The 15,048-nt window shown below is 38.4% G+C and overlaps 1 protein-coding gene across 3 annotated transcripts in view; it reads right to left on the reverse strand.

Moving 5' to 3' along the window:
• Positions 1 to 15,016, reverse strand: part of LOC110445688 (DNA repair protein REV1-like) — an 18,762-nt gene extending 3,746 nt beyond the window's left edge. The window contains exons 1-18 of one of the 3 annotated variants that reach the window (XM_021490450.1): positions 14,707 to 15,016; positions 12,936 to 13,069; positions 12,227 to 12,347; positions 11,486 to 11,657; positions 9,480 to 10,300; positions 8,871 to 9,154; positions 8,460 to 8,584; positions 7,703 to 7,857; positions 6,895 to 7,014; positions 6,217 to 6,437; positions 5,574 to 5,718; positions 4,686 to 4,916; positions 4,101 to 4,350; positions 3,558 to 3,690; positions 2,502 to 2,759; positions 1,479 to 1,751; positions 917 to 1,219; positions 323 to 566 (exon numbers count right to left, since the gene is read on the reverse strand). In XM_021490450.1, coding sequence (XP_021346125.1) covers positions 323 to 566; positions 917 to 1,219; positions 1,479 to 1,751; positions 2,502 to 2,759; positions 3,558 to 3,690; positions 4,101 to 4,350; positions 4,686 to 4,916; positions 5,574 to 5,718; positions 6,217 to 6,437; positions 6,895 to 7,014; positions 7,703 to 7,857; positions 8,460 to 8,584; positions 8,871 to 9,154; positions 9,480 to 10,300; positions 11,486 to 11,657; positions 12,227 to 12,347; positions 12,936 to 13,025 — 3,946 coding nt within the window. In that variant the 5' untranslated portion in view covers positions 13,026 to 13,069; positions 14,707 to 15,016. Of the gene's footprint in view, positions 1 to 322; positions 567 to 916; positions 1,220 to 1,478; positions 1,752 to 2,501; positions 2,760 to 3,557; positions 3,691 to 4,100; positions 4,351 to 4,685; positions 4,917 to 5,573; positions 5,719 to 6,216; positions 6,438 to 6,894; positions 7,015 to 7,702; positions 7,858 to 8,459; positions 8,585 to 8,870; positions 9,155 to 9,479; positions 10,301 to 11,188; positions 11,217 to 11,485; positions 11,658 to 12,226; positions 12,348 to 12,935; positions 13,070 to 14,706 lie in introns of those variants that run through there. The other 2 variants (XM_021490451.1, XM_021490452.1) reach the window with 2 other exon arrangements.
• Positions 15,017 to 15,048: the final 32 nt, after the last annotated feature.

Consider the following 15,048-nt stretch of genomic DNA (forward strand, 5'->3'; position numbering starts at 1 on the left):
GTTTATACAAAACTGAGAACCCTTTGGCCAATGATGCTCCTGACCAAGCTTCAGACTGCATTTGGTTTAAATCCCTTCACTTGTATAGTAGGAGAGAAAAAATCCTCTACTTCCCCTATTTGGCCCCGCCCCTCTGCCCCCAAAGAGGCCACACCCTCCGTTTATACAAACTTGAGTCTCCTTTGTCCAAAGATGCTCTAGGACAAATTTGGTCAAAATCCTCTGAGCCATTCAGGACAAGTAGCATTTTAAAGGAAAAAGTTGACGGACCAGGTGAGCTAAAAAATATATTGTTATAGCCTTACCTATATGCAAGACCTACCTGGAGACAATCTCAACCACTCTCTCAACAGGGTTCGCACTTCTGTTATAGTCACTGCCCCACACAAATTCACAGCCTTCTGATTGGTTGACTCCACCCCATCAAGTACGAAGCCTTCAGATTCATTGGTTGTACTGTCACTGTGAACAGGAGTGCCCTGGTTAACCTCATGGGCTGGTTGGTCTGCCGTAACAATATTTAGTCCTTGCAGACTGTCTTTAAGTATGGTGGCTCGGAATTCGTGCTGTGAAGGAAGAGGAAATGTGAAATACCTATACATACCAACTTTATACAGTCAATAAAAATAATGAATGACTCTAGACCTGTTTCTGAAACGACAAATATCAATAAATATATCTACATTGTAGTATATGTGTGAATTGAACTCCTTTACCTACAGCAGATTACAGGTAATATACATTATCTACCTATAGGTAATAAGTGATATACCAATCTTATTGGTATACAGTATTACAGGTATACCAGGTAAAGGATCAAGTAAATACCAGACACATATACAGCTTACCAGACACAGCTTACCAGACACATATACAGCTTACCAGACACAGCTTACCAGACACATATACAGCTTACCTGTTTGTTGCCAACACTGGCAGTAATTTTGGGTTGACGCCGAGTTTGGAATTCAAGTTTTTTTGGTCTACCCCTTCTTGGTTTACCCCGCGGAATTTTAAAGTTAGGACTTTTCCTGTTTGCCCCTGGTGAACGTGACTTGGCTGGAGAGCGGGTCTTTTCCGGGGATCGTTTGGATGGGGAGGAGGCTTGCTGAAGGTTAAGTACTGGTCTGGTGACTTCTTCACCCTCCTGCCTTACGTAGGCTTGTCGTATCTCGTTCTGTAACTCCTCCGGTAGCGCACTCAAACAACTCTCGTCTAACTGTTACATAGAAGGCATAAGCAAATTATCAATAAATCAATATTACTGCTTGTGAATGTCTATATCAGAAACAAATACCTTATAATTGTGTTGGTTTACCAATACCTTTATTTATTTCCACATTATATCAGAAACAGTCGACAAGGTGGTTCTCACACGATTAAATAGGGATAGTTAAAGCAATATGACGACGAGTCCTTTCTGGATTATTTGGTGCTTATGGTTGGCAATAGCGAAAGGTTACAGTAGGAGTTTTTACCTGAGATAGAGAAGGCAAGGGCTCTATAGCAATGTTGTCCCTGTGATCTCCATTAGTCCTTTGTCTTGACCAATTAGAACATCCAGGTAGTTCAGCGATAGATTCTTTACCATGGGTAGAGGAGCTGTTTTCACTGACTGAATGTCCTTTACCAATGATACGAGGCTCAAATCCCACAGCTGAATTACTGCCCTGTCGTTTTTTGATGGCCATGTCATTCTCCACTTGTCTTCGGATGTCTGGGGGCAATTCTCTCAGCACACTGGGATCTATCTGCAGCCAAGTCAAAGTAAAGAGTTAAATCCTCAACATAACTTTGTTACATGTATTCAAGGTATGAAAATGTTGAGCACTTTAGACAGTACAGAAGTAGATATAGTACAATCTTTTCTAATCAAGTCTTGGCTTGTTTTGGTAACAAAACTGAAATAAGTGGATAGATGGATCGAGTGCTGAAGTAATTTCCATGCAGGCTGGGTTCTTTCCCCAACAGGAATATGCTAATTTCTCATAAATTAATATAGCATATTGCTTGCTGCCAGGGCAATGGGTAAACTGATATATGCAAAATATTACCCCATGTACAAGAGGCCCCAGAAGCCTTGATACTGACATGAGATTTATAACTTACCAGGTAATTAAATGGTGAAAAGATGAACAGACACTGTAAGAACCACTATTAATATGACACTTCACAATAATGTTTACAGCATTCTGATCATACTCGAAGTTCAAATAGACATTCAAGATGACTACAATGGCAGCTATATTTTGATTTCAAATCAATCCAAAGTTAATAACAATTGGTGTTGACCATATTATAAACATTTCTAATTTGACAAAATCACTCTGGTAAAATTTGAGTTTGAATTCCAAATCGATTTTCAAAATGGTTGCCATGGTGGCCATAACAGCAGATGGTGGTAGCTCAAAGGACACTTACTAAAATGAGCTTACTACATGCACAGATTAAACAAGCAGAAGTTTATTAATAATTTCCAAATCAGGGTTGTCCTTTCTTACCTGTGAGGGTGATGGCATAGTGTCTGCAGCTTCTAAGGCACTTGTCAAATAGTCGTTTTGATTGGTTGAGTTATCTGACCAATGAGAGCATCCAGGCCTTTCATCAACCATACCTCTTGTCCTATCAGATTTGCTGCTACATGGAGTGTTTTGATTGGCTGGATGCCTGTGCACATCCTTTTTTCTCCTGGAAGCCATTTCCTTCTCAACCTGTCTGCGTATGTCTGGGGGGAGTTCGTTGAGTACACTTGGGTCAATCTGTAATAAAGAAGAAGACAGCTATATTTCTCAAATGATATAAGAAAATCAATTTCTCAGACAACAACCAGCGCATTTAACAAGAGCATTTGTCTGTTTCCTTTTTTTGTTTCATTCATTTTCATTCAAATAGCTAGAAAATGTTTGTAAGGCAAGAATGTCACCGCTGCCATGCAATTAAGTGTTTTTTTGGTTTTTTTACAAATTTCTATAAATAACAATAGTGATCTTGACTGCTGGTTTCTGAAACAAGAACTCATTTGAACTACGTGTATTCTCCTACTCGACTTTTGTTTCAAGTCTGATCTCAATCTGTTAACAAATGAAGTTGCTGGAGTGATGTTACTGACTGGTTCACAAATTTCTATATATAGTCATGCTGACCTTTGCCTTGACCTTGGAGCCCATAAATAAATACTTGTTCAAGGTAATCTCATACTTATTCCCTTGTTCAATGAAGCTGCTAAAGCAATGAAATCATGAATCAGGACGGCACGCAACAGGAAACTACAGGGTACATGGACAACACAATTTGCAATTTGACATCCCCACCACCCAATAAAATATATATTTTAATCCAGTCCATCTAGTGTTCAGCTTTGTCACTCATTTTCAAAACTTGTTGACTTAAGATCTCATTGAGTAGTAATATTTTGAAAATGATTACATTATATATGTAAAAATAGATTTTATTTCTGTTAAAAATGTAGCCCTAATATGTCACAGAACCCTGGTGTTGATGCTCCAACACTTTTCTACTGGTATTATAAGTCAGACTTGCTGATGTTGAACACACACCTGAGAAGGAGAGGGGAAGTAATCCTGGATTCCAGATGTACCGACATCACCATCACCAGTACCCACCTCTGGAGACCCAGATATATCGGGTAGGGACGGCAGCGGGGGAAGGAACCTCTTCGCTGTCTTTCTCCTGTAGAAACAGATTTCATACACCACTGTTGATGTTATATAATATATCTTACCTTCATTTTATAAGATATCTATTTTTATATGTGTCAAGTCTCTTACTTTTTATAAAAGGGAAATCTAAATGATTATGAAATTTCACAAAGATCTATACATACTTTTGGATAAAGGAGATATTAAACAATCATCAAATGTCAAAATAAAAGATGGCAGTCTAGCACCAAGGAGAACCAAATATGTAATTTGACCAGGAGGATAGCTTGTTCTTCTGTTCTAAAACATGTACCCCCAACATGTAAATGTTAACTCTTCCCATCATAATAAAATGAGGAAACATCTACCCACACTAAGTTTTATCCAGGGATTTTGGGATATATACATTTGTGTGAAATTGTCTGGGATTAGGTATGTTACCTTGACAACTCGTCTACGATGTTGTGACAGTATCCCCCTAGGAAGTCGTTACCACTATCACCAGATTTAGGCTCCAGCACCGAATCTCTCTCATCAGGTAAGTCATTCAAAACCTCAGTTTGACCTCCCTCCTGCCTAACAATGCTCGTGTGACCTTCGGTGGAAGTCTCAATGTCAAGGTCAACCAGGTTAGGTAAGGATGAGGTCACTGTTGCACAGGGGGATTTAGACAAACTTTTAATTGGTGATGCTGAAAAAAAAGAAATTTATATTTATATTTTTTTTATTAAGATAGTGTTAACCATTTTACGTTATTGTTTTATATCAAACAATTAAGCATCACCTCTTAATAGCATTAAATACGGTACACATGTATATTTTACCAATTAACATATTTTTCTTGATTTTAAATATTGCCCTATATTACAACTGTGCTATTTGAAGTTTCTGTCTATTGTTTTCTATTTCATATAATGTGAGTGCACCATTTCATCAATATGCTAATGTGTTAAAATTCAATAATGTGCTTTAATATGTAGATTTAACAGTAGTTGAACATGTTCTTTCTGACATCACAATCATTACCTTGTTTAGACACAGTAAAGTTTAGGATGCTTTGAGCCCCCTTGGTCGACTTGTGACCCCCAAGGGTGCTGGGCTCTAGGCGCTGTAGCTGAATACCAATGCCTCGCAGGTCACTAGCCTTGACCTTCATATTATGTAAGATTCCAAGGCACTCCTTACTGATGACCTTGGCGTCGTCTGTTGCCATAGGCAACGTAACTGATTTGGACAGGTTGTTGCAGATACCATGACCTAAATGTTATGAAAATTCATAAATGACTATTTCCAGATACAGCCTTAGAATAAACAGACATAAAACAGGCATAACATCCACTTAAAACATAATTAAAAAAACATTTACGAACTGCTGCAAATCATTCCCAGAAAGTCCTCTTCAACCAAAATGTATCTGATAATCTTGAGCTTTTGCTCTGTGAAAGCATATCCTCAAACAAAACTGACTGAATCATTGATATATTTTTATTCGTTTTATTTCATTATATTTAGGTAAATAACAAATTCAATTCAATACCATATTTGCCAACTCTCCCTATTTATGAGGGAGACTCGATTTTGGACCCTTACATTTAGTATTTTCAACCAGTTAATTTGTTAAACTAACCATATATTCTCAGATCTCATCTGAAAGAACAACTGAGAAAGGGTTATTCTGTCTCTTCGGGACACTCACTTTATTTAGGTTTTAACTTTGCGAAAAAAGAATCTCCCCAATAGAAATTTCAAAAAGATGGCAAGTATGCAGTACTACAAGAGGAATAAGCTGGGAAATCCCATTTGAACAAATTCTCATTTGGAAAAATTATATTTACTAACTGAGTCAGAATTTGACAGATTTTAAATAGAAATTTTGAAATTTGAGCCACCTTATACTGGAGAATAACTATTTACCCATAAATTTGGAAGTTTCCACAGGAGCGCCCTCGCGCCTGACCATGACTTTGAGAGTGATAGTCTTCCCCTTTCTGTCTATGTTCGTTAGGCGGGTATGCACTTCCTCCGACAAATCGGTCAGAAACTTCTCTGCTTCACCATTCTGTTGAATCAGAAATGAAAGATACCGCACAAACTGAAGTTTTATCTTAGCTGTTAACACAGAATGTTGGATCAGGGTTATTCTAGTGAGGGGAGGAAGACAATTATATGACATTTTACGAGTGATGGGATAACACAGATTCTACAGTCTTTCTACTTCATCAGTATTAACACATTCCTTACATAAATAGGTATTATGAGAACTCATACACTACAATTTTGAATATATTTTATTTAGTTATATAGCATGTAGCTATCCAATCTTCAGCAAAAGTTTAAAATTGTGATGTAAAATGTTATTATCTATATCACGTCTCTTCTATTTCTGGTATTTTGAGTAGCTCACTTGCTTAGTGTAGTGCTGGCCATTACCTTTTTTCAAACTTTGATATATAAATGTAATGTTCCTACAAAACTCAAATATTATGCCAGTGTTGTAATTAATATCCATGGTGTAGATAATTGGTATCCATGGTGTACTCAAGTATTATTGACTTACATGTTTGAAGCGAATGCCATAGTTTATTTCCGCAGAAACTGACTTCCTCTCCTGCTCAGTTTTGATTGGGCGATCATCCTCTCCACGACAGTACCTGTACAGTGATTGGCCAGTTTTGGGTCCAAACTCCTTCTGGAGGACCCCTAGGGACACCTTTTGTAGATCTCCACATTTCTCCACGTTCATGGTTTTTAATTTTTTGGACATAGACCAACCAACACCTGGTATGATAGAAATTTAATTAATAAGTCTCTAATTATTTCATTGATATCTTACATGTAGTATCAGCCCATCAAATTCAAAATTAATTCAATATTTCTCGGTGGTGAAAAATACAAAGGAGGCAAATATTTTCTTTTTTAACAGTACATTGTTGTCAATACAAATTTGCTCATTCTGCTTTTATTTTACTCAGGAAGGAGTCAGACAAAATAATAAACTCTGTGGGGAAATTACACCTAATGGTACCATAGTTCAGTAGTTGTGAAAGAGAAATTGTTCAGTCAATCAAGCTTGTCAGATCAGGAAAAAACTTTCATGGTGTTCAGAGCTTAAAAACACTGTCATGGAATTGAGACAGTAAAAAAGCTGTGTATGATTCTAATAGGATATTCCGTTTCCTTTTTAGCATTTTCTTAAAAAGGTTTCTTTTATAATAAAAGGGAGCTGCAAACTTACCTGGAATGTTCTGAATAGTCTGATCACTGATAAAGTCCAGTACGTCCTCAGACTGAAGAAAATTTTGACCATTAGGCTTAGCCTTCCTTGTAGCCATCTTGGCCAACAGGATGTTGGATCCTATAGATATGAAATGTGGTTAATATTGGTATGAATTTACAGTAGAACACTGTTCATCTGAATTCAATAGCCCACTTGTACCACTATATCTCCTCAGTAAGCACTGGGAACTAGTTTCCGATATGCTATTTTGACCAGTATGTCTGGTTATCTCATTACCAGCTATGGCTGGCAATCCTGGGCTAGATTTCCATTTTCATATAAAATGATTTTCATGTATGAAATGGTTCATTTATTTGGCCAACTGGTCAGATAAATGTTAGAAATAGGTCAAACACAATATCATGTTCCCTCCTATTCTAACTTTACAGCACACAAAAAAACCATAGCATTAAAAGTACTGAGGGTTGGAAAAAAGGATGCAGTAACATTACAGGAAGTAAAGAGGTTAGCAATGAGGTTAAGATTAGATTAGTGATCTAGAATATTGGTGGAAGTATTGAGACAACTATACATGTGAAACGTATCCAATATGGATACAAGCCATTTCCTGTTTAAAACATCAAATTAAAACCTAGCTGTTCAAAGCCTAAATAATTTACCCACAAATTAACACTAACCTTTCATCCAGCATATTCTCAAAACACTGAAATTCATAATTAAATCTTCATTTCTTAATTCAATAGAAGTAAAGTAAGTCAGTCACTAGTTACATCCGAGTACTGTCACATAATTTAAGAGACTTTACCCATGCCTGCTGAAGCAGGACAGCCAGTCTGTTCCAGGAGTTCCTGTCGGAGGAGTGAGGCGAATTCCAGGGGTTCAGCCCCGGTAATGGACAGCAGGTCAGTACAGTCTACCAACATCTCATCACAACTGACAGCCTCGATGTCATGTGTATACCTGACCAGGCAAACACATTATGACAATAAGCCAATTTTATCACGAAAACAGTAGAATATATATGACAGGCAAAGATGATACATTGACAAAGGGTGGTTCAGAACCCCTGATTTCTGAATTTTCTCTAGCTCAAATTATACATCAATACCGTTCTCATATATATAGTGTGCTAACAGCTTGATTGAAAAGACAGGCAAAAATTGGACAACTTCTATGTTTTCCAGGGATCAAAAATAACATGCTTCTTGAAACTGGGCAATTTAAAAGGAGGATAAAAGGTTCAATAGGCCTGTATCAATCATCTCTTTTTCAATGCTGTTGAAAAACACGTCTCACATCTGTGACCTTGAAAGTGTGTGAAGGTCATTCATTTGAATGTTCTTCATAACCCTTTACACAAGCATGTTACTGACCCTAGGCCTCCTGGTTGTTCAAAAGAAGTTGTAGAAAGATTTTAACACATTTGACCAAGGTCAAGGTTATTCATTTAAATAAAATTTAATATCTCTTCATTATAGTATGTTACTGGGCAAATATCATTAGGCCTCTCGGTTATTCAGAAGGGGGTGGAATAAATAGATACAAAAATGACCATAACATACCTGGCAACGGTGTCATATAGGATCTTGGACACTTCTTGGTAGCCTTCAAAGTCGTACGGAATGGTCAGTAGTCCTGGACACAGTTGCTTGGCCTTTCCCATGAACATTCCGTTACGGACGCCAGACTATAAACAATGTCATTAAGAATTACCACTGGTTAGATAGAGCTCAGAAATCAGTTATAACTCAATCCAAAACTTACTTGCAAGATCCCATCTACAGTTACACAATGATTATAAATTGATTTGTTTGCCGTGAAAAATTGTAGGTATGATATGTACATTTAAGAAGATATTATTAGGCATTCCCTATTCGTTTTGATCAGACAAGAAATTTGTGTTTTTACTAAGACTATATTTGTTACAGGCAATTAAACCTTTTTTTTTGATTAAACACAATGAAAAAAATCACCTGTCTAGCTTCATAGCTACATGAGGCAATCTCGGCCATGGAGTGGAAGGACTCCTGTGCTGGCTGGGGAGTATCTATGTCATCATTGTTGTCATCCTCTTCACTGCCCTCCTCTATACCTTCATCTAACATTGGTTGTTGTGTGGGGAGCTGACGTTTTCTACCTTTCTTGCCACCTTGGTTACGCCTGAGTTCCCACTGCTGCCGTTCGTAGGCGGGGTTCGACCCTGGTATGGGGGCCTTCATGCCTTGACCCCTAGAGTGAGTCACAGCCACAGGTTTCCCTAAAGTATAGTATTGATATGTTTTGTTACCATTCACACCTGGCACATAAATCAGGGGTGTACAAACTCATAATTAGAGTACTAGCCTGCAGGATGATTTGAAAAGTTCTACTAGCCCGCTATCATTGTTAAGTAAATATTGAAAACAATCACTAGTCCCAACATCTGCAAGCCCCGGGCATCAGTCTGGTGGAAATTTACACCCCTGAGATTAGCTTAAAACTATCTTGACTTCATATATGTTTAATCTTTTTCCAGATGTATATTTCATAACTCTGAAATTTGTTAGGTTGCAATGAAAAGCTACCTGTACTAATTTACTTACCTTGAAGATCTGGCCTTTTCCTTAAACCAACTGACACGAAGAAACAGTCCATGTCTACATGCATAATGATGTGGGGTGGTTTTCCACACTGTTTTGGTTCCAAATTATGTCCATTACCCAGCATGCTTTTCATGTCCTGATGCCTCCTGCTGGCTACCTCCATCAGCTTGGTCCTCCCAGGGAAGTCTTGACCCTGATCTTGTAGTGTCTTCACATAGGCGCGCCACTCTGACTTCCACGTGGACAGATGATGAAGGCGAGAATTGGAATAGAACTCATTCAAGAATGCTGGCTCCCCTGCCTTGGCTATCCCAGTCCGTTTTGAGCTTGGTATTCCATGGCCATTTACAACAGTACTCTGACCTATGTTATTAGGGGAGATAATATCGGCAGTGCTAACATTCTGGGCCACCCGGTCACCTGGTATTACTCCCCTTGGTTGATGGCCATGACTAATTTCAGATTCAGGAGGATGTTTTTTAAAGTCTTGGTTATCTAAAAGTAACAAGTCATCATTGTCTGCATCACTCATGCTTTCCTCCTCTTCCCATGGGTTCAGTTGTCTTCTGGATTCATCACAATCTGATTTCAAATTCTCTGTTTCCACCAAAGAATGATCTACACTGCTTTGAAAAGAAACACTGTTATCAGGTGAAGTTTCCATCTTGTTTAAATATGATGTGACCATTTCCATGGTAGATGCTGTGCTGCTGTGACGAGTGACTGCGTGGGTGGAGAATGTCTCTAAGCCCTTTTGTTTACCTCCCTGATTGGTGTACAGTAGATACTGGGAGTAGGATAACAGTCGTCCAGCCTTGATACTGCAATGTCAAACACCACAACATTATATACTATACAAGAGACCCAGAGGGCCTGTATCGCTCACCTGGATATCTAAGCAGTAATGGCAAAATATTCTCCAAATAAGATCCCAGGAATAGGGTCAGACCCCAAGGCCAATCCTTGTAACATATCTGTTTTTGATTTTTCATGCCCAGCAATTGTATGTATGGTTATGGGGTGGAGATCTCAACTGTTTCCAAGTTGTGACTTAGAAACTAGGTATATATAGATTTGGGGTGGGGATCTCAACTGTTTCAAAGTTATGACCTAGGGGTTAAGTTTCCAAGGGTGAGGCCAGACCCCAGAAGAATCCTGTAAGCATATGTGCATTCATCTCTCGGCCCCACCAATTGTACAATTTTAAATCCCCACCACCTAAGGATGCTTCCAACCAAATGTTGTTGATCAATATAGCCAAATAACTCTTTTTGGCCCCGCCCCTCAGCCCCCTGAAGGTCAGCCCCATCAATTGTATAATATCGAATCCCCACCACCTAGTGATGCTTCCAGCCAAATTAAGTTAAATTCCAATCAGTGGTTAAGAAGAAGAAGTTGTTTGAAGAAATTGTGACGTACTGACGACGGACGCCACGGTATGGCATAAGCTCACATTGGTCCTTTGGACCAGGTGAGCCAACAATTTGACACTGCAATGTCAATCACTATAAAATTGTATATATCCTACAATGTGACACTGCAATGTATAACACCACAACATTATATATCATGCAATGTGACACTGCAGACACTCTAGTCTGAACACCTACCTGTTTGTGATCCTTTCTGGTCTCACCACCTTCCTGTCTAAGATCCACTCTGGTCTGACCACCTACCTGTTTGTGATCCTTTCTGGTCTCACCCCCTTCCTGTCTGTGATCCACTCTGGTCTGACCACCTACCTGTTTGTGATCCTTTCTGGTCTCACCACCTTCCTGTCTAAGATCCACTCTGGTCTGACCACTTACCTGTCTGTGATCCACTCTGGTCTGATCACTTACCTGTCTGTGATCCACTCTGGTCTGACCACCTTCCTGTATACGATCCACTCTGGTCTGACCACTTACCTGTCTGTGATCCACTCTGGTCTGATCACTTACCTGTCTGTGATCCACTCTGGTCTCACTACCTTCCTGTCTGTGATCCACTCTGGTCTGACCACTTACCTGTCTGTGATCCACTCTGGTCTGACCACTTTCCCATTCTTCATCAGATCCTTAATCTTACTGTTGGTCAGGTTTGTGGCGATGATGTGGGTCACCCTTGTCCTGTACAGGTAGTGTTCGTACCGGCCTCCATGGATCAAAACCAAGCGCTTCAGCTCATCTGATGATGGCCCTGTGTCAATTTAAATGACAGCTGTGAATAGTTGATGATTGAGACCACTTATTCAAGATCCAATTAACTGCTCTGGATTTCATATCCCATACAGAATAGCAAGTGAAATGAGCATTCAGTTCACAAGGGCTGCCACTAGATCACAATGCTTATACATTTAGACAATGTTTAGAGGTCAGACAAAATTTGTATCAAACTCCAGATTTGAAAGTGTGCGCCTACCTACCCTACATAAACTTTCCAACTGTTAACTACAATACAAACAGGATAACTCTGTAAAATGAAGAAAATAAGGTAAACATTTTTGAAAAATTGAAATAACTGCGGACTATAAGGTCAAGTAAATATTAACAGAACAGATCAGGCTAGTATTAAAAGTAGGGGTCACCAGTTTACCGGTTAGTCAACAACGACAGGCCACATCAGGCTGTACCTAAAACAGGAGCCACCAAATTAAATGAACGCTGGGAGGCCTTATTGGGCTTGTAATTGACATATATGAGCCTTCAGAAAATGTTTCACCAAGGATGACTGGATTTTGATTCAAAACAGAAAAGACTTGTACATACTTGTGTATCCATTGACATGAATGGCTACTCCTTTGAAGATGTTACTGGTTTCTCCACTAGGCTTGATATCTGTTCTGTTCTGATCCTGCAGCTTCTGCATCTTGGCTGCCATGTAACCTCCCTACAAAGGACACGAGTATTTGTGATTGATTAAAACAATATTATCTAACATAGACATTTTGTTTTTTTGTAAAAACAACACATACTGTTCAAATTAAATGTGCTGATGTACCTCTTTCAATCATTTTGATGATCTGGATTGAAATAAAAAAAAAACTATCAACCCAACTCCCCCACCCTTCCTATTAAGTGGTACTTAATCTTTGGGCACTCTCAGACTATTTAGACTCTACCTAATCATTGTATTTTTTTTGTACTTTATGGTCTATTTATTCATAGCTAATTGGTCATTTAAGGACAAACTAGGTTTTTGGTGGTGGAGGGAAAAGAGAAAACACTGACCTGCAGCCAGTGCCTGGTGACTGCCCCATGTAGGCCTCGAACCCCCGACCTAGTGGTTGAGGGCTTGTGATCGACTGATCGTAGACAGTCATACACCTTAACCATTCAGCCCCTCATTAGTTATGAATGTAATGTCTAGTCTGGATTAACTATAAATAGTGTGAACTTCTGGTAAATATACCTACAAACAACTGAGAGATAGGGCTTTAGCTGACCATAACAGTGGATAATACCCTGTAATACTGACCTGTGCTTCCCAGCCACTTTCTGTATACATACGACTTTGGCCCCGTCCAGTGTTGCTGGAAACGGCATCTCGCTTCCCACGTCTCGACATTATTAAAGGGTATGTTCAATTCAGACATGTAGATGTATCAACATCTGAAAAAAAATTATACATAAAAAATATAAATTAGAGTCATCCATTCAACATTCCAAAAAGACTGTCTTGGTAATCTCAGTAACAAAAGGCCTGATGGTTCTGTATCACTTACCTGTAATTCAATGCTGTTTGCAAACATGTCACATCTGTGACCTTCGAAGTTGGTGAAAATCAAATTGTTATATAGAATCTTACATGAGTTTCCTTTTCATATGAGATTTATGAAACGAGTCTAAGAATTTTTCAATTAAGCGAGCCTCTCAGAGGAGTTCAAATGAAAAACTCGTGACAAGTTTCATAAATTTCATATATGTAATGGAAAGGAGCGTAAGATCCTTTTTATCACATAAGATTTGCGGCATTTATTCGTGTAAAACGACAATTTTCATGCAATCTTGAAATGTAAAAAGCCACCAGTCTGTGACGTCATGTACTTGTCCTAAGGGTGACGTCACAATCGAAACAATTGAAACTTACAACCAATCACAGGGTTGATAGGTCATATAACATGGGTTAATATGCAAACAAATATGACATGGGTATATTTACTGGATAACACACTACATTATGTGATAAATTATTATTCTACACCTTTTTGATATTGTTGAAAGATTTTAACTTATTTCACTCAAGTTTTTCACACATGTAAGCCAAGGCAATTTACTTGAACAAACTAGAATTCATTCCAGCGAGCCAAAAGCCTCAGTCACTGTAGACCTCATGGATCTTTCCAAAGTTGTTGAAAAATTTCAATAAATTCAATCTCTGTGACCTTATAATAAAGGTAATTTCTTTCGTTTTTACAATATTTGTAGCACTGACCATACAGTAGTTAACTCAATGGTCACTGCCATTATCACAACTACAGTATTGTTTCCACATATGATAGATGACTTTTTTACAATTAAAAATGTCTTAGTGGGATGGAGGGGGGTGACTGTGTGAATATTAAATGTCCAAGTCTGGTGTCATTAGGCCAGAGGAAACTGATCATCTGGCTTAATTTGGTTTGGTGCGAACTTCAATAAATGAAGTATACCGGTCATGTCCATGATGTATTATACTCTAAACATGATTCATCAAAGATTATTCATTTAACTCTTCCAAGAAACTGTTGACAGCGAGGATTTCAAATCTGTAGGCCAGCTGACAAATGGTTTTACATTGAATCATAGTTAATTTATCGGAGTTAACATTTCGGACTAGTAATTATAGATATAAAACAGGTTTGGCACGCAACAGCGCACTTAGTATGGGTAATAATTACAATCCTACATTTAGGTAACAATTACCCATTACATGAGTAACAATTTTTCAGGATTATTACTCTTGAGTGAGTGAGTGAGTGAACCTGTATATAAATACCATTTAAACAAAGTAGATTGGATTACCGTGGAAGCCTGTTGTTTATTTCTCACATCTTGCTACTTATAACTTATAAGAGGGGTGACCAGGTAGGCGCGACTGGCCAGACAGGCCCAAGAAAACGTGTTGGTAACTAGCTGGGTATAACATATCTAATCTGCTAAAATGAAACTAGAAGTTGAACTCTGCCTAAATTAAAGGAAATCAAGATAACATTGGCTATCACTGAATCCATAATTAAAATGAGTTAATGAACATGTGTGATAGTTACCTGCAATGCCAGACCGTCCAGTTAGATAGTGTGAGTCTGATATACCGATGACAACATGCGAGAGATACTTATATTTAAGTCTACGTTTGGAAATATGACCCGTCAGCTGAGAAAACCGCCAAAGAAGAAAAGAGGTGTGCACGCTATCAGCACGGTCTTGTATTATTCAGTGCAGACAGAATTTCTCACGCCATCACAAAAATCCATAGCATGATGTTTTCTATTATAAATAAACTGTGTATACAAAGAAACTTAAAAATGTCTGTTCTTCTAGGCCTAATAATGTGGCTCATACATGCTAAGCATCGTTTAAATTTCGGCCAATGAAAACAACAGAGGTGT

This window comes from Mizuhopecten yessoensis, unplaced genomic scaffold (assembly GCF_002113885.1).
Source record: "Mizuhopecten yessoensis strain PY_sf001 unplaced genomic scaffold, ASM211388v2 scaffold2329, whole genome shotgun sequence".
NCBI classification, from domain to species: Eukaryota; Metazoa; Mollusca; class Bivalvia; order Pectinida; family Pectinidae; genus Mizuhopecten; species Mizuhopecten yessoensis.